This window comes from Rhynchophorus ferrugineus, unplaced genomic scaffold, assembly GCF_030347505.1.
Source record: "Rhynchophorus ferrugineus isolate W39M unplaced genomic scaffold, kcgeb_rfMv2 rfM3, whole genome shotgun sequence".
Classification (NCBI taxonomy): Eukaryota; Metazoa; Arthropoda; class Insecta; order Coleoptera; family Curculionidae; genus Rhynchophorus; species Rhynchophorus ferrugineus.
In genome coordinates this window covers 38,000,860-38,026,162 of record NW_027472582.1, presented here as the reverse complement: position 1 = coordinate 38,026,162, position 25,303 = coordinate 38,000,860, and the positions used below count along the sequence as shown (strand labels likewise).

General features: G+C 30.3%; 1 protein-coding gene across 1 annotated transcript in view; it reads left to right on the top strand.

Moving 5' to 3' along the window:
- The window catches only part of LOC143192558 (uncharacterized), a 39,054-nt gene extending 14,973 nt beyond the window's left edge, over positions 1-24,081 (top strand). Inside the window, exons 2-5 of the mRNA XM_076397971.1 lie at positions 16,826-17,058; positions 19,059-19,198; positions 19,261-19,446; positions 23,449-24,081. Of these exons, the coding sequence (XP_076254086.1) occupies positions 16,829-17,058; positions 19,059-19,198; positions 19,261-19,446; positions 23,449-23,939 (1,047 nt within the window). The 5' untranslated portion in view covers positions 16,826-16,828 and the 3' untranslated portion in view covers positions 23,940-24,081. The remainder of the gene's footprint in view (positions 1-16,825; positions 17,059-19,058; positions 19,199-19,260; positions 19,447-23,448) is intronic.
- Positions 24,082-25,303: the final 1,222 nt, after the last annotated feature.

Here is a 25,303-nt window from a genome sequence, read left to right as displayed (position 1 = left end):
ACTCATTTTTATTACGAATTAAAGGTTATTTGCCTATTTCAATTGGGTTGTGTTTAAACCAACTTTTTTAATAACTGACTCATCGCACAAAATATTTCTAAGAAACTTTATCAAAACCATTGCGATAGTGATGTAAATATTTAACAATGCTGAAATGATTTTATAGTTAAAATAAATCACTAAAATTTCATAGAATAAATTTATGATTGGACTTTTAGTTAAATATAAGATATATAATATATAAATTTTTGTCAAATATTAGGTTGTAACACTAAACTGATATTATAAATAAATTAAAAATATATAACTGTTTCTGCAAAGGATTTAAAAATTACATGTCTTTTTAGAGTCAACTACTTTTAATTGTTTTGAGTGGAATTTAATTTTAAATTAGAAATCGTGTCATATATGTTGAGACTATTCAATGGTCGATTTCTTTTCAAAACATTTCGAAACAGTAACAAACCCTAAATAGGGTTGGAGAATATATTTAAGCTGCAAGAGAGACTATTCTTTACAACTCTCGCAATGCGTGGCCGCGTGTTGTGATGTAAGAGGAAGATTTCGGTTCAAATTGTCTAATTGACGTTTTTGACAAACATTTGCAGTAACAGTTCGTTTTAATATCTTGCAAAATAGTACGCAATGAACATTGCGCTTCCATGTCTATATAAATCGCTCTTCTAGTCTAACCCATGAATTTTGCGCTTGGGATTGTTGTAGTAGATACTCTTTTCATTACCTGTCATCATACGCCACATTTTCTGCCTTCTTTTATGTTTCTCTAGTAATAATAACACGTTGGCCACAGATGATTTTTAGTCAAAGCGTGTGTTAACCATTTCACCTCCTTTTGGATCTTTCCTATCGCATCTCCAAACAACTAAGACAATTTATTCTTTAACTGATAAGTTATGTGAAACTCCTTTGAGAGTCTGAGCTGGATTTCTGTCCAATACGTCTTGCAATTCATTGCATTGATATCATAATTACTACTTTCAAATCGTTGAAGCTAAACCGACAATTGGGATGGGCGGAGCAGTATAACCAAATGTGTCTAAAAGTATTTTATGAACTTCGGAAATAGATTTCTGTAAATCAAACAACAAAAATATTGAATGTCGAAAATGTCGAATTTTGAACCTTAGGTTATGAACGTTAAGTTAGGTTATTCAATAGTTGCTTATAGTACATGCAAGTACCTAATATATAGTTTAAGTTATTTTAAGCACAAGTTGTAAGTAAGTTGGCAACGAGTTGAAATAATTTTTAATAATTTAATGAAATAAACATTCTTTAAGAAATGTTGAATTACGTATGTTTTCTAAATTATTCTTTAATAATTATTTTAAGATGATTATTAAATACATTGTTAGTCTAAAATTATGTAAGCTACACTACCTTAAAAATAAATACAAGATAATAACGCATGTAAAAGGAAGTGCGGTGATATGATCTCAAAATTGAAATGCGAGATATCAGTTAAGGTCGTTCTATAATTAAAAAGTTGTTTAGCACAAAAGAGAAGGTTTTTGTTTTTATCTATATTGATTTTTTTGTATGAGGGAGTGTCATTTTTATGGGTTTTTGATTTAAAAAAGAATGGCAAATTTTTTATTGTACAAAGACGGGATATAGTGGTTGTATTGGTAAATATACGTCCAATATTTAAATTTACGCGTGAAAAACAACTATTTACAGGAACTAGACTTTTTTATCAAATCTAACAAGGCGGTTAATACTGATATACATGCAAATATAATGTTTTCTCTTACATAGATAATGATAACACAGGTTTGTAGTATCTGTTAGTAGTACAAGTTCGTGTGGTTTGGTTCGTTTCAATTTTTAGATTTCTTGAACATTCTCTAGTAGTTGCATTGTTTCCACGTGAAATCTTGGATAAATTCGTGGATTTATTGACTGATTGATTTGATGACTTTGAGGTCATCGTACAGTTCCTTGGTTATGTAGCGCTAAGCATATGTAATTAATTGGATAACTTTGTTTTGGCAGTTTTGGAATATAAGTCGTTTTAATCTTGAAGATAATAGAGCCTTTCAAATTTTTAAAACTTTTTTATAATTAATAAGATTAATCAGTCTCTTTGATGTGAGGCCCAGCTAGGAGAATTCCAACTACATACACGCCGACTGGTTAGTCGTGGTTACTGGTGGTTGCCAGATTTGTTTAATTTTGAGTCTAGTCTGTTGCTAATCTAATTGCTGTTTGATAACTTTTTGTCGAAAATGATTTTATGGAGATAAGTGTCCATAGAGATGGATCTGATTCTGTTTGAAGAATTGGTGTTTCTCAAGTGATATAATTAGATTTCTGAATTTTCTACACATATAGAAAGTTATTAAGTTGTATTTTCCAGAATATAGGCTGCTTATGGATCTTACCGATGGTCATAATGGATCATAATGTCCCAATTACCGTTTAAGGAGTTATATAGGAACTGATGAATCATTCTCGTATTTTCGTAACTGAACATATGCTTATGAATTTATAATATACCAATTACTATTTACAATAAAAATTCTATGAAACTTATCGTTACAGATGTAACAACACTGTTATATTATGTTTATAACCTTCAAAGGGCTGATTATTTTTATTTTGATAGTTAATAGGTGGTGTCAATGAAAATGTAGAATATATAAAATATAACAGCATTGGACAGCGCTGTTAGCTTTCTACTAAATTTGGTTTCAAGGATACGAGATAACAATAACAACACATTCCGCACTCTATTTTATAAGAATTACACGCAAAATTTTGAATATAAATCTCATTTCAAAATGAGAAAAACTTGGAAGAAACTTCACGTGCTGACTGAATAGAATATAGAAAAATGTATGAAAACGGGTGTTCACTGATTCTCGCAAAACATATTCTTTTTTTGCATTCAATCCAGACGATGACTATTGAAGATCAATTGTATTGATTTCAATATTGAAGTATTCAATATATATATATATATATATATATATATATATATATATATATATATATATATATATTCAATTATGTATATTCACATAGTATTATTGTTAATTCCTTTGAATTTGATGTTTCACACCACCAATGCGCTCTAAATGTTTCTTGTATATCTAGATCTTGTAACTTTATTTTCCATCTAGTAGCATGTACTCTTCATAATACTAACTTGTACAGTATTGTCTGCACAATACCAGTCATATTAATATCATTCCTAGCCGGTTTGGTTGGTAAAGGCGACAGGACGGTCCACCTACTGTTGCGATAGTCGCAGGTTCGAATCCTCTTGGGGCATGGTCGTAAATTTAGGTTTGTGATGAAACAGTTATAACTATAGCATATCCAAAGTTGCACTCAATTCAAATCATTTCAATTTAAGACGTCAAAACGTCGCACTGTTGCTGCTTTTATCTTTGACTTCTAGTTTATTTTAGCTTTTACATATTTCAACATTCTCATGAAAATAAAATAATGAAATAAAAATTTAATAAAATATCATTTATTTTAACAATATGTACCATTATATGATCTTGGTCGATGTCGTCCATACCTTGGATTAGTATTAATATTAGTATTAGTATTAAATACATTTACTTAACAACTCATATACTTTATAATTTACAAATAATCGAAAATTTGTTGAAAAATTAAATTAAGGGAATCGCCATTTTATTGAAACTAGTTTGACTAAATAATATACACTGGAACGGAACCACAATATAATTAATAAAAAACAATTTTTTAGATATTTTATCCTTCGCTTATAATTCACCATATCGTGCACCGTGTTGGAATTTTCAATACCTTGTTATATAATAAGTAAAATAAAGTTTATGATATACATTTCATAATTTCGTAATAGATGTATGTACGCATACATTTTACTCGATAAATAGATATTGGTTAACAACATCTTGAACAACATGGCGAGGTAATACGAGTAATAAAGTTAAACGCCAAATCAATTGAGAACTTGAGTTTTTTATAAGGAACATTTTTTATTAGGAATATAAATTAAAAAATAGGCGAAAAATTGACCATTTAATGGTTAAATTAATTTAATGGTTATTGTGCACTTTTCATTTTTCTTTTCATTTATACACTTTACCAGTTTTTATTTGCGATTTATTTCTTAATAGGTATACTTTCTATCTACATAAAAGTAAAGCATTTTTTGTTTTGTTTTATTTTCGAATATATGTTAGCAAAAAGCGAAAATAGATTCCTTAAGATTTATTAAGAAATTATTACATTTAAAAAATACACTTTTTACTTAATACTTAATAATTTGCAGTGAAGCAATTGAATCTTATTCGAATTATTGTTCATAGCCGCCAAGCTATTTTATCCAATTTTCACACTCGCACCAACAAAGCTTAATATTTTGAAGTTATAGATGCATCGATTTAGTTTTTAGAATCTTCATGTGATGAGAAGTTTCTGCTTTCGGACCATTGTCAATGATGAATATGTGGCCGAAAGTACCAAATTGTAGAATTACTTAATCACGTTTTGATTCTATTTTAGTTTATTTTTACATGTACTACTACAGAAAGTTATCGCGCTGAACATTTTTTTAAAGAATTTTTATTTGCGAACCATCATCTATACATATTAGTCTTAAAAAAATGTTCAGCGCGTTATTTTAGAACCCCTCAAGTTCGATATCATACTTATAGCAGTAATTATTTACTTATTACAGCGATACCTGTTTATCTAAGATTAAATTTGATTTGTGCTCTATAGGCTAATATATCTGGTTCAGTTTTAGAACAAGTTGTTTAGGTTTTGTTAATATATGTTTAATCTAAGTTAAAGTTATTCCATTCCAAGCTCAGTTGATTTAAATACATTTTTAGTTATTTAAAATTCTTGCGAAATCTATAATAATTAGTATTTACTGTTGCGTCTTAATACGCTATGTTTTCAACAACAATGGGATTTTGTTGAGATGATGTTGGAGATTCCTGGTGTCTGATATTGGATCTTCGTGAGATGATGCGGTTCAGATGTATATAATAAGTATAATATGAGTTAAGAACTGCCCTCTCTAACACCTCAATATATGTAGTTGAATATAGTAGCCACCCTGTTCAGAATAAACTGTCTCTATGTGAGGTACGATTTCAGTAGGCTGAAGTACGAGTTTGGCAGAAGAGTGCCACACTTATCAAAAACTTGAGATATATCGAGAGATATAACAGAGCAATATTTTTATCATTAAAGTTTTTATTTATTTGGTTGTCCAATCTGTAATTTCCTCTATTGTTCCTTCCTTCCTCTATTTCAATAGTATTTCTTCCTTCTGTAATTATTTTAAATTTGTTGATGTATAGTCTCTCAAAAATTTTGGAGTCAATTGAAAAGTCTCCGGCCTACCATAGTAAAACACATTTTTTAGGCAAAATTAGTTTTTTTATTCAACATAATTCCACTGATATAGTAATACACTGATTATAGTAACCCTCCAACTTTTCGATACCATTTTTGTAATAAAATAGGTCTTAGTTTCGGCGATCACCTCTTCATTCGACGAAAATTTCTTCCCAGCGAGCATTTTTTGAGATCGGAGAAGAGGAAATTGTTACTGGGGGCCAAATCTGGAGAATACGGTGGATGAGGAAGCAATTCGAAGCCCAATTCATGGATTTTTACCATAGTTTTCACTGACTTGCGACACGGTGCATTGTCTTGATGAAGCAGCACATTCTTTTTCTTCAAATGCGGTCGGTATTCGGTGATTTCGTCCTTCAAACGGTCCAATAACGCTATGTAATAGTCGCTGTTGATGGTCCTTAGTTTTTCAAGGTAGTAAACGAAAATTATTCCATGCGCATCCCAAAATACAGACGTCGTAGCCTTAGCCAGCCGACTGTTGCATTTTCTCATGCTTTGGAGCGGGTTCATCGTGTGCAGTCCACTCGGATGACTCTCGATTGGACTTCGGAGTGAAATGATGCCATGTTTCATCCATTGTCACGTGTCGACGCAAAAACTCGGGTTTATTGCGCTTGATCAACTCGAAACACTGCTCGGAATCTTCAACTCGTCGTTGTTTTTGGTCAAAAGTGAGCTTGCGCGGCACCCAAGACATTTGCACAGAGCTTTCTCATACCTAAATATTCGGGAATGATATGATGTACACGTTTAGTTGATATCTTCAAAGTGTCTGCTGTTTCATTCAATTTCAATTTACGGTCATTCAAAATCATTTTGTGGATTTTTTTAATGTTTGCGTCGGTAACAACCTCTTTTGGGCGTTCACTATGTTCACCGTCCTCGGTGTTCATTTTACCACGTCTAAACTTAGCATACCAATCCTTGATGGTTGATTTTCCTGGGGCAGTGTCCGGAAACTCGGCATCAAGGCAAGTTTTTGCTTCAACTGTATTTTTACCCTTCAAAAAGCAATATTTTATCAACACGCGAAATTCCTTTTTATCCATTTTTTTCACAATAACAAAAGTTACTTCATTCAAAATGCTATAATTCACAAACTAATGATCCGACAGCTGTCAGATTTATACGCGCATCTTTTGACGGTTAGGACTAACTAAAAAACATATGGATTTAATTCTAGTAGTTCCATCTATGTGTCAGGTCTGGGACTTTTCAATTAACCTGTGACAGGACGACAGGAAAAAACGTCTTCTATTTTTTCCCAGGTGTGGGAATCATAATTTTTTGCGCTTTTCAAGTGCTATGAATGTAGTTTAGCCTTAAAATGTCACCAAATATAAATGTTATTTTGAAACACCTTTCCGGAGGGCCTAGCAATTATTAAATCAAATTCAGGAGCTTTTAAGCATTGATTTATTTTATTATTGTTAGGTTTAATTCCTATTAAAACTTTTTGGGTGGCAAATCCGCTTGAAATGGATTGTTAGGAAGGATGAATATTTCAGAGCGGACTCGAAAATACATTGAAATTGATAGCGATTGGCTATAATGGTTGATAGTTCCATATATATTATATTCAGTTATGATGCCAATGATAACGTGATGCGATAATCCTAGTTAAAAGAATAATTAATAGATGGATATCATAGTAGATAGGACATTATATGAAAGTTTTAATTAAATTTATCGATAGAGAAATAACAAAATTCTTAGCTATATTCAGTTAATAGATGAAGTATATTCTATGATAAGTTTATTAATGATTCATATATTTTTGTCTATTTTAATTCTAGAACGATTTAGTCAGTAACAAAATGATTCATGAAATAATTATCCTAAAATCAAAGTATAGTTCGAATTTTACTACTGAATAATAAATTATTAATTTCAGCCGCTAACATCTACTGAATTAATCAGTAAGCGGTGATTTCAGAAGATCGCTCCTGTTGCTAAGTAATCGAAATTTTCGCACAGAGATCCTCCAACTAATAAAGGAATAAAGCTGGGCATATTTAACAGTGGACGTCATCTGTAGATGAAACACTAATATACCGACAAAAAACATAAAAACATATTTTTTTCACCGTAAGTTTTTAAAGGTGTTTGACTTCGGTAACAGATCTTTTTAACGCAAATAATAAAAGTTATGCATTTAAAAAATTTAATTTTTAGGTTTCCATGATTATGTTTTTATTATATTAGCTACGTTATTTTATGTACATGAATATTAAAATTATCTAATTTAAGGTTAGGTTATGTTGTGTAACTGTTGTTTACATTTATACTTAGCATTTTCCAATTTATATCGGTTTCTACAGTTTTCAATTTAAGAAACACTTATTTTACTTCTTTTAGGTCCTTACTATCATTAGGGTCAGTATTAATAAAAGTGACTTTATTTTGAGTGTTTTAATTATATATTTATTTAAATATGTTATATATTTTATTTTAACTATAATAACTCACTATAGCTATACAAATTAAAGAAAGCAAATTAAAAATTGTATAAAATAATTAGTTTATAATTTAATATTCCTTTTTTTAAGTAAGTAAAATCTTCATTAGATTTTAGATTTCTATTTAATTTGTATGACAATATATAAAAATTATATTCACTATACAATATAACATGCTGTCCACGTTTAGCTATAAACATATTTTTAGTGTTAATTATATAAGTGAACGGGTTGTGTAAATAGAGAAACTAAATTAATAAAAGGTCATACCATTGCTATTTTGACGACCCTGCGTCTTAATACGGACCCCGGCGGTATGGTGTTGGAATATAAATTTCGACTATAAATAATCAATTATTGTCGTTCTTTGTGTCTGCTTCATTTAACACGAAGGACTTGAATAAGGTCAATATTCGATAAAGGAAGGCACGGTGTGACTTTTAAACATCTTCTGTAACATCTGGAGTAAACAAGAAGTGGATCATCAAGATTAGAAATGTGCTGAATTTAATAATTTAAAATAAACATGTAGCTAAATTTTTTTTTTGGTGCGTATACTTTCTCCCGGAATATAATTACGCTGTAGATTTTAAATTATTCAAATATTTCCTTTCAGTAAATTGCAATTATATATATTATAAAAAATAATATTGCTCTATCTATCCTATATTGTTCAGACATAAGAAGAGAGGATGGTATAAGAATATGGTGGAAAATAAAAAAGAGTGAACGAAATGGTTAACTGTAGTAATTTTAGACCTAAAACATGTTGGAGAATACCATCACAGAATAGATCTCAATATAGAAGAACAATGGAGAAGAGAATAGTGGCTTGGTAGTCAATCAGTCAATTGCTTGTAGCTTTTTTTGGAAATAATTCCATGCATACTATTTAATAAATATACCAATTATTTATCGATTGTTGTAATATAACTGTCAATGTCAAGTCATGTTAGACTTCAGGCACTGATGACCGACTCTGTATATAGACAAAATGGTACACAATATTTATTTAGTAATAAGGTATTGAGTCTGTTATATGAATCTCCAGTCTCCAATGTTGTCTCATTCTAGTAGCAAAACAGATATAATAATGTTGGAGATGGAAATCTGCTCCCGACTCTTTGCTCTAAAACTCCCCATAACAGTTCAGTTATGTGCAAGTCTGGCGATTGTGCTGGCCTGTTTGACGATATTAAGTGCTCTTCAAACCCAAATTGAATCTTTTCGGCTGTGGTGTATATGAGGAGTATATGGCGGTGTTTGGCACCAATACGCCAGTCATAGTAAGAACTTAATTATACTATTATTAAGGATATAGAGATGAGATTAATTCGCATTAATTTGGCAAGTAACGTAAATGAGAAGATCAGCTGAATATCTCATGCTTGTCTGTAGGAAACATAGAGTCCAGATCATAGGTGCATTTTGAAGTTTCCCATATATAAGCCCGACCGTTTGTTGTAAACAATGTAAACGATGATTCATCCGACCACACCATGTTCTTCCAATCATCAAGTGTCCGGGTCTTATGATCGTTCCACCACCTCTTTAGCAGCTTAACTCTGGTTTACCTTATAAAGAGTTCTGTAATCGCAGCAATATTGAGTTCTGCTGTCACTTTTGTGGTGCTAGTTTTATGTTGTCTAGCTATAATCCAATGTTCGTCATTCTCTGTCAGTTAACTTTGGATTTCACTCACTATCCCTCTTCGACGATGATATTTTACCATGTTTTGTATATAATGTCATTACCGTTCGTGTCATTATCACTCGTGAAATGTTAAACAATCCAGCTGTTTGCGTCACAGGTGCACCCGCTAATAGAATACCAACAATTTCAGTCTAAGAGTTCACATTTCATCAATCGCTTGTTTTAACTGTGGCAGATCAAGGCGTATAATACACTGAAATATAACCTACAACATTTGACATGTAAGCTGAGCAATACCTACGTATCTCATTATTAACACATAAGCAGTGTTGCTAATATGTAATGATATATACTATATTGCATGATATTCATGTTATTTTATCTGTCCTCTATATGCGCCCTACATACTTTATAAACATATTATAAATATAATAAATTTAAATATTACAATGTCAATAATATTAATTCAGACTACATATATTATAGATAAGAATTAATTCTTCACGTCACACTTAGGAAGTGTGTTACTTTTCTTAACAAGGTCATTATCACGGACACAGTTCGTTCTTGATCGTGAAACTGGTTTGAAGCAAACGCGGACGCGCCACTTTTATTTTTAAGCAATTATAATTTATTATTATTTTTCATGATGCCTAGATATCACATTTGGTGTGTAAATATCTGTATATAAAATTAGTATACTAAAACTACTGAAACTATTTTAAAAATGATCTTCCAAGAATGTTTTCCAAGTAGAAATTCCAACGAAGTGATTCAGGAGTTCCGTTGTTAATGTGGGTACGAAGAATGTTTTAGAGCTGACAAATATTACTGCTTATTACCTGGATTTTTTGATTTTGGAAAGATCTCTTTTATCTAAGGTATCTTAATTTCTCTTTTACTGAAAGTAGTGTAAGAGCATAGCCCAGTATTTTTTAAGTTACTAAAATAATATGAACGCTATGCATATAATAGTGGTATATGAAATGGCTACTGAAAACCAACGCTAAGCTGCCAAATAAGTGGTGAAAACGGTCATTAAACCAGGAAGATTGATGAATGGAAAAATGCGGATTGGTCTGATGCATCATCGTTTATAGTGTTTCCTACAAATGACCGAGTTTATGTATAGAGAATCCCAAAAGAAGCCTACAATCCAGACTATCTGCTTGATAAAGTTAGGCATGGGGAAGGCTTCGTTATAACACTATCCTATTTCAAGATGATAATGCGCTCATGTACTCACCCAAAGGCGGTCAGTCTTGGTTTGAGGAGCATCAGAATATCATCGAATATCTTACCTAGTCAGCATAATCGCCATACCTCAATATAATTGAACCATTATGGGGAGTTTTAGAGCAGATAGATAGAAATACATTTCCACCTTCAACACGACTCAAGAAATTGGCAAATGTTTGGCTATCAAAATAGAAGAGGATTCCGTTGGAAACTATTCACACTAGACACTACACTATTACTTAAAAGCAAACGGTAGCCATTTATACTTATAAGTTAGTTACTTTAATCATATAATTTAAATGAATATATTTTATGACATACAGGGTATAAACAAAATAATATGAACACCTAACGTATACACAATATTTATATATTAATAACTTTATTAATATATAAATATTGTGTATACATAGATAAGAAGAAGTTTAGTATTATCTATTACTATTTCTATCTTATTATTTATCGGTCTTTTTTATATTTTAAAGTCTCCTTTTTACCAACGAGGGTTTATCTGGACTGGACCTACAGTTTAACGTAGGCTCCGAAACACGGTCCTACGGCATTAAGCCTACCGACTGCCGAGTGACCAACTTAGAAATAATCCCAGAAGACATCCGTTCTTACCAAGCCTGGTTACTGGTGTCACTGGGATCATTTTCCTTGTCGGATTTTGCACTCTTGCCTAAGGATAATCACAAATATAAATTTACGACCATGCCCAGCAGGATTCGAACTCGCAAGAGCAGGAGCGTCCGTTTACCACTGCGTCAACCAAGGCGGCATCTATCAGTCTTGTCAGGTTAAGCAATAGTTCCAGTCACTAAAAAAATCAAGTGGTTGGACGTGATTAAAGTTAATTTAATATACAAAACTAAATATTATGCATAGTTGTATTTAATTGCTTAAATACAAACAATTTAATATTTTTATAATACGCTTATGTTTTTACTTTTAATTTCGTCTGATGAAGGATGTTTTAGTGATAACGGCTATACTTTAATTACATATCTATGTATTAGTGGTAATATAATTATTTTGTTCACATCTATAGAAAGCCTTTTTATGTGAGAATTGGTGAAGAAGATGTATTGTATCAATTTTATGTTGTATAGTATTATATATATTATATAAAATTGCGCTATTGTTGTTATAATATGTTTAATACTAGTAGATATAACCATAACATAGCATTACTGATTTATCACTTGCATATCACTTTATTAGTTGAATATTTTTTTAGTAATAATTTTAAATGGTAGATAAGATTTTTATATACGACTGCGATCTATAAACAGCAAAATGCTAGAAAATGTATAGGTTGTACTATGATTTAACTTTTGTTGGGTTGTCAATAAGAAACCTTATTTGATGATCAAAGCTATTAGTCTCAATAGGCCAGAATACTACTCCCCACCCATCGCGACTTTCTGATAAAAATTTAACTATTTGGAGAACATCGTTTTAAGTTGATTGAAGACATTTTTCAGTTTCGTTCAAAAAATCGTTTCGAAAATAGTAAAAACGTTGCTATAAATGGTGGGTTCAGGAAGAATTGCTTTGAAAGGTGTACAATAAAGCTGCAAATTAATAATCCGTTTACATATGGAACGCATAACGTTTACCGAGCAACCGTATGCCGAGGCATGGTCGTAAATTTATGTTTGTGATTGTTTAATATTTGTGATTGTCTTAGGCAAGAGTGTAAAATCCGACAACGAAAATTATCCCAGTCACGCCAGTAACCAGACTGGGTAAGACCGGATGTTTTCTGGGATGATTTCTAAGTTGGTCACTCTCCAGTCGGGAGGCTTAATGACGAGGAACATGGTTCGGAGCCCACGTTAAGTAGTAGGTTCAGTCCAGATAAACCCTGGTTGGTAAAAAAAAAGTTTAAAATATATATGAAAAAAAAAATAACAGTTTTTCGCTGGATATATTTTTTTAGATTTAATTAAAATGAAACAGTGGAAAGATAAATATAACATATATAATATATATATATATATATATATATATATATATATATATATATTTATATATATATATATATATATATATATATATATATATATAATAATGAAAGTTAATAATGAAACTTTATATATTCGGTATTCAATATAAAAACATACATATGCGAATTGGTTTGGCAAGACTGTGTGGAAGTGGTATTAACTTTGTACCGATAGCGTACCGTTAATAAACGAACGAAAACTTGTAAAAAAGAACTGAACGGCCTTTGTTACTGGTTTTCAGCTCCCGTCACATTTATCGTTGGTTTGTATATTAGATAACCTACTTGCGACAACGGTTTAGAATGGTCTCTTATATTCTTGAGTCAAATTACTTACGTTCCACTTTTACTTGATTATTAACATTGTATATGTTACTTAATAAATTCTTCCATATTAATACAACTTTAATTTTAATAAAAAATAATATCATAGAGCATATCAATGCAGTGCCCCCCCTACCACTTTTTATTGTTTGCATCAATATATATTCCGCACTGAAAGTTGGAGATTAGTATTTAATCTGCCTGCATTAGTATAATTGATATGCACTAATAACTACGGGTTTTGGTCGAATATGTAGTTAGGAAATATAAGTTAACGTTTATTGGTTTGTTGATTGATTATTCTCTTATTAATTTTAATGTATAGTATGTTATTGCACCCCTTTGGTAATTATATCTGAGAATTCCAGAAAATGTTTAATTTATTGAATTTATTTAATTTAATTTATTATTTACAGCGGATTTCAATAAAGGTGAATTTTCAGTAAGCGGTTTTTTATTTTAAAGGCACATGTATGCTTTTTGGTATACAATAAAACATCGTTGAAATATTCGTAGCAGATACTCACTATATCAAGATCTGAGTGACTCAATTTGGTCTAGATTATGTTGATTTTAAGGACTTATTGACATATCTACTACAGGAATTCTACAAGAAAAAGTATAATGAAGTCAAAATATAAAATTTTGGTGCTAATTCAATTCACCTCTGAAAGAGTTAAACATACCACCACCACTCATACCGCTGTCACTAAACTGTAACTTTTTGTAGATGCATTGCCATGTGGTGAATAATAAACGTGTTAAGCAAGCGCAACAACTTATATGTTATATCTTCTATCTATATTGCTTTTTTAATTAGAGGAACGTCCAAAAATAATAAATATTATCTTTAGTAACAATTTTGCTAATTAATTTGAGGACCTTTGGTACTCAAAATATTAGGTTTACTAGCAAATTCTAATACATTGCTTCTTGAAAATCTATCGAGATCTTGGACTACAGATCGAACTTAAATTTAAAATTTCCACAATGAGCATTGAATATTATTTAATTGTCTTTTCTATACTTATATAATTTTTATCTATTTTTTTGATATCAGTGATAGTGGCTGTTGGTTTTATTTGAAGATGATATATTTTTTTCCTGTGATTATGTGTACTAACAACGAATTACAGTTTAAGTTTTATTAGATTTGGAATAGATTTTTTCATGTTTCATTATTTTAATTACTTTAAATCTCCTTCTACCATGTTCCGAGGTACTTTTTTGTAGCATCAAACTATATTTTCAATTAGATTTCATATGCATTTCCAAAGCGAGAAAATCAATGACAAAATGTGCGACCAAAAATAATTTTGGCTGCGTTGCCATGTTGTAAGATCCCAAGATTCCCATTTCTTTTAATGCAGAGTTCATTATTTACACTAATTTATCGTATTTGTTTCGATTAAATCAGTTTCTATTAGTGCTAGTCTCAGTTATACTAAAACAACCAAAACCCTTTCTGCAAATCTGTAAAATTCCTCTCAAATGTTTTATTTCAAAGGGAAGTGATGTATGTTTATATTAATTTAAATAAGTTTTTAAATATTATGTGTTTCTTTAACTGTATTACACATTGAAATAACATTTACTTAAAATATTATAACATAATCTTAATCACTTACTTACTTTTAATTATATTTGAATTAATGGTGTACATTTTTTCTATGGATATGGTACCAGAAATAGTTAAAGTTACTGGACGGTTTTCATACTGCTACCATAGCTGCAGGTTCCAATCCTGCATAGGGACGGATCTAAATTTTGACAAAGGAAAACCACTCCGGCTATGTCAGTAAACAGACTACGAATTCAGTCCAAGTCAATTGTACTTTGTAAAAAGGAAACTTGAAATATAAATTCCTTTACGAGTATTATATGTAATTTGTATTATATGTATGTATATCACTTGAGAGCCATTTCACCATTTCCATGCATCCGTTCCGATGGTAGATTAAATCGGAAATATCATGTTAAATATCGTCAAACAACTATATTGGTTAGTCGGAAGATACTCCGAATTTGACCTAAGATCAAAAAGATTTCTAAGTTGGTCCATCGCCAGTCGGTAGGTTTAATGCTGTGTACTGTGGTTCGGAGCCCACGTGAAATAGTAGGTCCAGTCCAGATAAACCCCTAGTTGGTAAAATGAGACTTGCATTACTTAAGCAATGGATTAATTAGAACAATTAATGTATTTCTCATCGGTGAAAAATGAGGTTGTTCATTTTCTCTAACCTGTAGAAATTCTAATATTACGAAAATTGTTGTTGTCTTTGTCTTATCGTGTATTATCTATATCGTATGTAAAACTACCTACAATTACTTCAGTTATTACTGTTTCTGCCAATTAAAAATATTGCATATAGTAAATATTGATTGCTGCACACGTTTAATTTAATAACTAATATTTCGAGGTGAAATTACTGTAAGGAATTTAGAAACAGTATTGAATAAAAACAGTCATGTTAGGTAGAATGTAGGCAGTTCTTGCACAAACGTTTCTCTTTCATTTTATCGTATTAATGTAGTCTTTATAGGTCTGATAAAGGTAATATACTATTGGCTTAGTTAAATTTATTCTTGGTTACATCATTAATTCTATTTGTCAGATTTCATTCTATTTTGAGGAAGAGACTGGATGATAGGATTTCCTGTTCTCACATCTAAGAAATGTCTCGGTTTATAACAATATACAATTATGAATTTTGTGTTGAAATTATATGCTTTAAATCTTGATTACTTGTTTATGATTGACTTAAGTGAATTAGAACCTATTTACATTTGATTTTACCATTATCTGAGCTCTGTCAACATATATTAATCGCTGAGATTCAGATCAGGATAGACAAGCAACTTACACTTTAATTTTAATTTTTACTATAGAACCCATGAGCTAATTAATATCCAATTTTGTCTTTAAATTTTTGAGAGATTTACAAATTAGTGTTGAAGTCAAATACCATATATATCAATCAGTGAATTATTATGTTCAGCGAGTTACTCGATTTTTAAAGTAGTTAAAATTTTATGAAAATCTTTGAGACATTTTTACCATTTTTTCAACCAAGTAACTGTTCTTACAAATGTAGGTGTATAATGAACAATGAGCGCTAGATCATTAATTTTGTTTTCCATAAATGTATTTTAAATGATAGTCATCAACATGTTATTTTTATTAAAGCCCTTGAAGCTCTTTAAGTTTTGATGTCAAATACCTTCAATATCTATCCATATTAATTAACAAATGAAGTAATAATTAGCATTGTTTGAAACTCATTTAAATTAATTGAGGAAATTAGAATACTCATGACAAAATGGTATTGTGTGTTTCTTGAAAATATAAATTCATTGACATCAATTTTTTAATGTATCATATCAAAATAATAAGAATATGTAATAATATTTATAATTGATTATTTTGTCAAAAGTTAGTTAAATAAAAGGTTCGACTTGTTTTAATATATATTGGTAGTAGGAAGTGAGTGTTAAAAATATTTGATTACGAAAACCCTGAAATTTTTAAATATGGTTGTATCTCCACCCACATGTGTCAACAAACTTTTTTGAGCACATATTAATTCAAAATAACTTTTTTTAATATATGAATAATTATAGAACCTACATACGGTAACGCATTCTGGATATAATAGTTTATTAAACGTTTAAAAATATATTAGTAATCAAACACTGTGGTATGCTTGTGTAATCATTAAAATATTTTTTATTTTTTTAGGATATGGAACTCGGATGTTTTGTAACGTTCGCTGTGGTGATTTTAACGTTTTTGGATCGAGTTGAAGGTCATGGACGCCTTATAGAGCCGCCATCTCGAGCGTCTGCTTGGCGATATGGTTTCGATACGCCGCATAATTACAACGATCACGAGTTATATTGCGGTGGATTTACTAGACAGTGGGTGAAGAATGAAGGAAAATGTGGGGTCTGTGGCGACCCTTGGGACTCTAAGTAAGTAAGCTATTGACATATCACTGAGATAAAAATATAGGAATTTTGGGTTGTATTAGTGGCGCTCCTGTGGTCTACTAGTATTTGATTGTTTCCCTTGTTGCCTTCTTCTTGTCCAAAAAACTGAAATATTAGTTGTTCTCTCTCGGGCTTTTCTTGGAATTGGTGGATTCATAAGGAGCTTCGCGAGTCTTAGATGTGTTGTCTGGCGTTGTCCTGATGAATCACAATCCTGTCCGAACGGCTAAAGTTTACAGCTTCTCATCGATTGCTTCTTTCAGACAGATTCGAATTAAGGATTTGATGCTCGTAATATATGATTCCTCCTCAGTCCCACCAAACTTGCATCAAAATCTTTCTCGCTTTTAATCCTGGTCCGCTTGAGAGTTGGGCCGATTGTAGTAATAATTTACAAAAGGAAATGGTCCACCGGTTTTTTTTCAGTTTAACTTATGTGACACCTATACATATTATAACACACGTTAACGGACAATATAACAGAAACTGTGTATTGGGGTAGTGAGTGAGACATCTACACGTAGGCAATTCTGTTTATGTCTGAATAGATTTAAATCCTCAATTTCGTTTACTACCGCCGTTCAATAAGCCGTCTCTTCTTTCCATAAAATAAAATAGTTTTTCAATATAAGTTAATAGTTTTTGTATTTTAAAACCCTTTCAAATTCCATAACTTACATCCACCATCTATTTGTATTTAACCTTTTCAAAATTGTTCCATGTGGTTTTTAATTTAGTATTTAACTCCTGGCGTATGAACATAGTGTGAGTTCAAACAAAAATAGGTCAAGCGTTCACAAAACTATTAAAAAATGTTATTACAAAATGTCAGCTTTCCAGTACCAATTGCAGACTCAGTTGGGTTTTCTTAGATTAATTCCTTAAACTTAAAAGAACTTAATTAATTAATAGTAATTTAATATTTAATATGGTAATTTTAAAATGGAGACGATAAAATACGATTATTAAACGTTAGTCGTCATCGCGTTACCTATTTATGGATATTAAATATAATAATTTGAGAACAATAAAAATAATAATTAGCTGATAAATTAACTGTTGGTTATAAATTTTCCTTTATCTGCTTCTGAATTTATATGACTTTCTATAGTATTTTTTTATTTTGTTACTTTCTATATATTTCCCTTTTTCGTGTTTTTTTTTGTAGATATTTTTCATAGTTCTTAACTTATACCATTTTTCTTCATTCTTATTTCCTTACAGTTTCCTTGTATCATTATTACTTTTGTTTCACAGTGAAACAATTTGGGCGTTTATATTATCAGGATATGTGATTTTGTATCAAAAGAGGCCATGAAAAAATATCCCGTTTACAAAAGAAAAAAACTATTTCCTATCAAAATAAAACACCTATGTAGCTCCAAATACTATATTTAAATTCAGTGAATTAAATAACTTTCTTGAATTATTTCAACATTCAGTTTATTTGCCAATAGTATCTCCTTCCGAATTTATTTCTCAAAGAAGTTTTTTCAAAAATATTTCTAACAAAGGAGCATATATTATGCAGAGAGATGTATTGCAAGTAACTCTTACTTTTGAAAACCACTATAATGATGAGATGCATACATTGAAATAATAAGATCGAAGTTAAGTGAAATTAAAAATAATACAAAAAAATTTAAATAATTAAAAATAAATTGAAAAATTAAACATTATTAAAAATAAAAACTGTTAACACTAACTGATACACAAATAGTAGATAATTCAATTATTTAATTAAAGATGATTGATTATTTCATAACAGTATTTATACCTGTTTAAACCTAAATTACTTTTATATTCATAAGTAGATAAGTAAGGTATATTTTATAAATACAAACAAAGGTTATTTGAAGTTGCCTAGAATTATTTAAAAAGAAAACAGCTGATGCATTTATATATTAAATGATCTTGTTTGGCATGCAACCAGAATTACCGAGTTGATAAGGAAAAATGTTAACAATTATGTTTTATTTTAGGAAACCTAGAGCTCACGAATACGGGGGTGTTTTCGGACAAGGAGTAATTGTCAGAAAATATGGAGTTGGCGGAATTATCAACATCAGAGTAGAACTTACAGCAAACCATTTTGGTTATTTCGAATTTGCTCTTTGTCCGGGTAAGATAATATAAATTTAAGTTAATTATGTCGCATTAATGTCTTATATGTTCATTTATTAGATTATAAAACTGCCACACAAGAATGTTTGGATCAAAACGTTTTAAAACTTATTAAACCGCAAGCTGATGTTGATCATCAAGGCCGTCGATATTTCCCCAAGGAAGGAAACAAAGTTTACGAAATTAAATATCGCCTACCTAAAAAAACCTGCAAACATTGCGTGCTTCAGTGGAGATATATTGCAGGTAATAATTATATAATTTTAAAAACTACTAATCTATCGAAAAATGTACTGCGAATTCATTTTGAAACAATTTTTTTACAAATTCAATGTTTAAGTATTGTATATTGGAAAACGATGGAAATCGAATAATATGGATATGGTCACAGAAGTGTTCATGATATGTCATACGCCATGTAATTTGCTGAATGAATTTGCAATATTAATTATTTTCCGGCCTTAAATAACTGTAATATATCAAAGTCAACAATATCAACAACAACAGGCTACAACTATTGAAAATATAAAATATAATTAAGCATGCAAAACAAATAGTTCCTTATTAAATGATGCCGTTTCTGATTTACTATAATTTAAAGAAATATATGAAAGCGTATAAATCTGCATTAGAGAATCTTGCACGGTTTATACAAGTACTTAGTGGGAAATTACACTATTTAATGTGCACTAAAATCCTTACATTTTTAGCAAGATTTTGCTTATTTTTACCAAAGTCATATATATTTTTGGGTTCCAACCCAAATTCTCCTTGAAACTATCTAAATTATTTCGTCAACACTTCTGAAAAACTTTTATTCATCATCAATTTTTTCAACGTAAGATTTTCTTAAAATATAATCATATATAATTTTATAATTTTTCAATAAAAATAAAATTTGAATATATATTTAAATAAATATAAATTTAATATTTTATTTGAAGGTTAAACTTTAATTGATTTTTGTAAGAAAGGTAGTGCAATTTTTTCGAAATTAAGTGAAGTATGGGCCTACAATGACTGAATGTTTATGTATAAAATTGTGCGGATTTTAATTGGATAACTGAAAAACATACACGCTTTGCTTCATTGAAACAGCAAGCGTGAGTTTTGATGTTCAGCATCGTTTCACTATATTTCTTTATCAAATTAATACTGAGGTATCTTATAGTGGGTGAATACACTAACTACTAAGCACACAACTTCAAACATGCTTTAATTGCAAATAAACGTGTGATTACTAAACCAGCACTTGGAGTGCGTTAATCAAGATCCCTATCTACTATCTCGCATTAACAATTTCTGTGCAATCCCAATTTAATGAACTTCCTAATGTATACCCAATAGATAGTGTGGAGTATATCAAAGATGCAACAACTCGCTTGTATGCAGGGTTTACCTCCATTTAATGGTTGATAACTCTCATAGTATTGCTGCGGCGAGGAAGACAACCTAATTCGCTATATTAACTCCAAAATCCAAAATAAACATTGGATGAATATTACATTAAAATCTACATTTAGAAAAAGCTTAAAATTGGTATTCTTAAAATTGGTCACTTATTAACAAATTTGCCAATTAACTTGAAATATGCTGAAAGTTAAAAACCATCAATTTATTACCGAATTGTTATTGGAGCCAAACTTAAAAGTATTTTTTCATATTTTCGCTCATTATTCATGTTGATATATATATTTAATGCCTGTTTAAGGCTAAAGCATGTCTCGGAATGCTTTAAAGTGGCACAAATAATTATGCTCAAAAAACCTGACAAACCTGCAGAATAAGTCGAATCTTACAGACCTATTTCGCTACTACCTGCAATATCAAAGCTTTTTGAGAAACTGATATTTAAATTTGGTTTTCAAAATCACCATTCAACAATCGATCAAGTGCACAGAGTAACTGCGGCTATTGAAAGAGCGTTTGAGGAAAAGAAATACTGCCCTGCAATATTCCTGGATGTCTCACAAGCTTTTGATCGGGTTTGGCATTTGGGATTAATCTGTAAGATGAGCAAATTGTTACCGCGTAACCATTGTCAATTGCTTGAGTCATATTTATTCGGAAGAAAATTTAGAGTATAATTAATTTAGAGCACGAAATGGCGTTCTCGACATTTAAAAATATCTCGGCTGGAGTTCCACAAGGTAACGTCTTAGGACCTCTCCTGTATCTGCTCTACACTGCTGACATTCCAACAACAAAAGAAACACTTCTTGGAACCATTGCTGATGACACAATTATTATGGCAAAAGATATATCTCTGCCTAGGGCAATAGAAAAAGTGCAAGTGGTAGTCAAAAAAATCTACAAATGGACGAAAGATTGGAAAATTCAACTTAATAGCTCCAAATCTGTCCACGTTAATTTTGCATTGAGGCGAAATAATAAAAACTTAATTATATCACTCAATGGATGCCCGATTCCTCAAGCAGAATCAGCTAAATACCTTGGAATCCATCTTGACGGTAGATTAAATTGGAAGCATCACGTTAGACAAAAAGCAAAACACATTAGAACCAAAATAAAACAACTATACTGGTTAGTCGGAAGATACTCTCAACTTGATCTAAAATCAAAGAGGTTGATCTATAATACAATTATAAAGCCAATTTGGACCTATGGGGTGCAAATATGGGGTTGCACTAAAAATTCAAATCAACTAGTCATACAACTCTGTCAAAACAAGGTTCTTCGATTGATTACCAATGCCTATCGCTATGTAACTAATGAAGAACTGCATGATGACCTGGAAATCAAATGGATTTGCGAAGTTATCCAAGATTTCGCCTGAAACACGAAAGAAGTTCACTAAATCATACTAACGTGGAAGCAATACAACTGCTGGACAGCGCGCAGGATGTCAGGAGATTGAAACGAACAAAACCATACGAACTTATATAAAGTGTATACATTTAGTGTAAACTATAGCTATAAGTTAATAATTAATAAATAATTATAATTTTATAATTGAGGAATACATATTGATGTATTTTCTCGCACTCGTCTTGCTTGTTAATTAATCCAAGTACATAGGAAAAGTAGTAATAAATTAATTGTAAATTAAGATTGTACTAAGCGTATCTAATAAAGATGTTATAAAAAAAATTTCGCTCATGACGTAAGATTAAGATCTAACTTATCTAAGATAACTTCTATTATAGTGAAAGAATGAAAAGATGTTTTAAAATTAAAGTAAAATGCTAAAAAAAATCGTGTAACGGATAACTTATGGTAACTCTTATTTATTCGCTTTTAGTTGAAAACAGAATCATAATTATAGAATTCACCAGTTGTTATATGTTATTTATATATTGTATGTGTTATATATTATCGATATTGATCTCACGGCATGTAATGTATTGTTTGCGTCTTATTTTGCGAGTGAAAACCTCTTTGTACACTTAATAATATTCTAAACAATAATTATATTTTAAAAATACTTTAAAAATACATTCAAATAAAATTTTTTAATAAATGTAGCTTGATATTCGTATAAGAATATACCAAATTTAATATTTTGCTTTATGTGGATAAATGTATTGTAAATTATTTATTGTATTTAAAATACATTATAAAATGAAGTACATAAAATAAAATAATATATTATAATTGCGTAATGAAAACTCTTGCAACCTGTGTCAAAGCGTTGTCATGCATTAAGACGGATTTTACCTGTCAACTTTGCGTCTTTCACTCGCTATATATGGTCTTTTTTTTGTAACAATACGTCGTCTCATTTGTTCATTTGACGTCGGTGGACATCTGTAGTTTCATTCGATTTTAGCATTTATAATACATTGCATCTTGCTAATTAACACCTAGATTTTATGGCCATGAATATTCCGGTTACATATCGATGTAGTGGGCTAACCCATAATTTTTTGCACCTGGATCTGTCGCGATTGATCCACTTTTCAATGCCAGTCACAAAATCTCCGCAAAAGGACTTTTCCTTTTTGGTCCTTATTTATGTTATTATAATGACAATTTATTATATTTCATATAGACTATTTGATTTGATTATGAAAAGGTAAAGTGTTGGATTATATACTCACTCAATATTTTGATCATTAATTATTTAAGTAAAGATACTATTATGTATAACTTAAGATTGATCCCAGATTTCTTGAAGTTTTGATTTCATATTAATATAACATTTTTTGCAACTCTGTCTCTCTATTAATTAGTTTTTGAACAATAAAATAAAACATTAAAATATATTTTTATCTATATTATTTTTAGGCAATAATTGGGGAAATTGCCCCAATGGCACAGGTGCGGTAGGATGTGGGCCACAGGAAGAATTTCGTGCTTGTGCTGATATAACAATATCTGGAAAATCTACCGATCAACCAATGCTGGTACCTACCGAACCAATTATACCAGTAGAAGAAGAAGATGATGATGATTACAATGAGTTGATACCGCAATCAAGCACATTTGCTCCAGAAATACCACGCCCAGAAGAAAGCTACAGCCCTGTATCAGCAATTGTCATTACGATAGTGTCTTTTTTAGTAGCATTTTTAATATTATTCCTACTATACTTTCATTTCTACCAAGTTGGTGGTAAAATTAGAGAGTGGTTTAAAAATCGTGGTGAAAAGGCAGAAAAGGGCGAGAAAAAACTTAGCAATATGCAACATTTTCCGCCAATGGCCCCACCAAGAAGTAAGAAAGGACCAGCCCCGCAGCCAAATAATTTAATTTATTCCAGTCACCAAATGGCTTGAATATAAACCTAAAACTAGTTATACATAAATGGTAGCATCTTGGTATATTTATCATGACAATAATTCCTAAAAAATGAAACAGTTTTGTGATTATACACTGCCCGTATTTATAGATGATGTCCTTTGGTTAGTTCATTTTTTGATATTTTTACCAGAAGATGTAGGATTGTTTATCACAAATATATTGAATAATATTTATTCAAATTTTTACCGTGCAATTTTTATGATAAATTCAGTCTGAATTATTTAAATTAACATTTTATTTGTAAAATTGATTCATGTGATTTTTGAAATGTGAATGAAACAGCAAATCTAATTTGGACTGATATTTTTCATAATTTTATAAAAGTGATCTTACCGATACTAGCACTTTTATAGACATTTAAGGTACTTGATATATTTTATATCTCATGTAAAATTATATAGAAATAAAAGTATTTTATAAGTTTATTTTGGTTTTCAATAAAACAAATATAAAAGACTAGCCATATAAATATTTTCCATAATTTTTTACAACTTTTTCCTATCTTTCTGGCAACATGGCAATACTTTGTCGAAAACTTTTTGCTTAATTCGTGTGGTAGGTATTTTCCCTCTAAAAGTGCACGATATTCTTCAGCAGCAGCCTTTTTCAAATCAAACAATACAATAATGTATGTCGAAAATATAATTTTGGGCCTTCCTTAATTGGCGTCTGTATACACGGAATAACTGAACAACATAAAATGAAAAACTGTTATTTTATGTATATATATGTTAAAACTAGCGTTGGGAACGAATAATAGTCGAAACAATCGATAGTCGCAAAACTAGTTCTATAGTAAAAAAACTAACGCAAATACAAGCTTCGTCTGTTGTTTTATTCGTTATAACAAACAGAGATTTGAGAATTCCTTCCCGTACTCAATATTAGGAACTAACAATGACATAATATAATAAATGTAATTGGTTTATTTCTACATGTGCTTACTTCTTTTTTAACCATACCATAAGTGAGACGGAGATGTACATATTCAGCAGTCAATCAAAAATGCAGTCAACATTATTTTTGTATTTACAAATCAAAATATTGTTCTTTTTACCTTAGAAAATTAATAAATAATCTTGAAAAATTCAGTTCTAAAATGTTGCTATATTAACGTACAATATATTCTTATTTACAGTGATGCTATAAACAAAACATACAACCATATATATTACATATAAATCTACGTAAGCATAAACTCGGCACATTATTTTCAAGGTCGCGACTAGGATGGCAAAGCCAGAATGTCAAAAATTAGTCGAATGAAACTAGTACATCTAAAAATAGTAACTGAAAGTACACGACTGAAACAGTCGATAGTAAAAAGTAGTTAAATCAG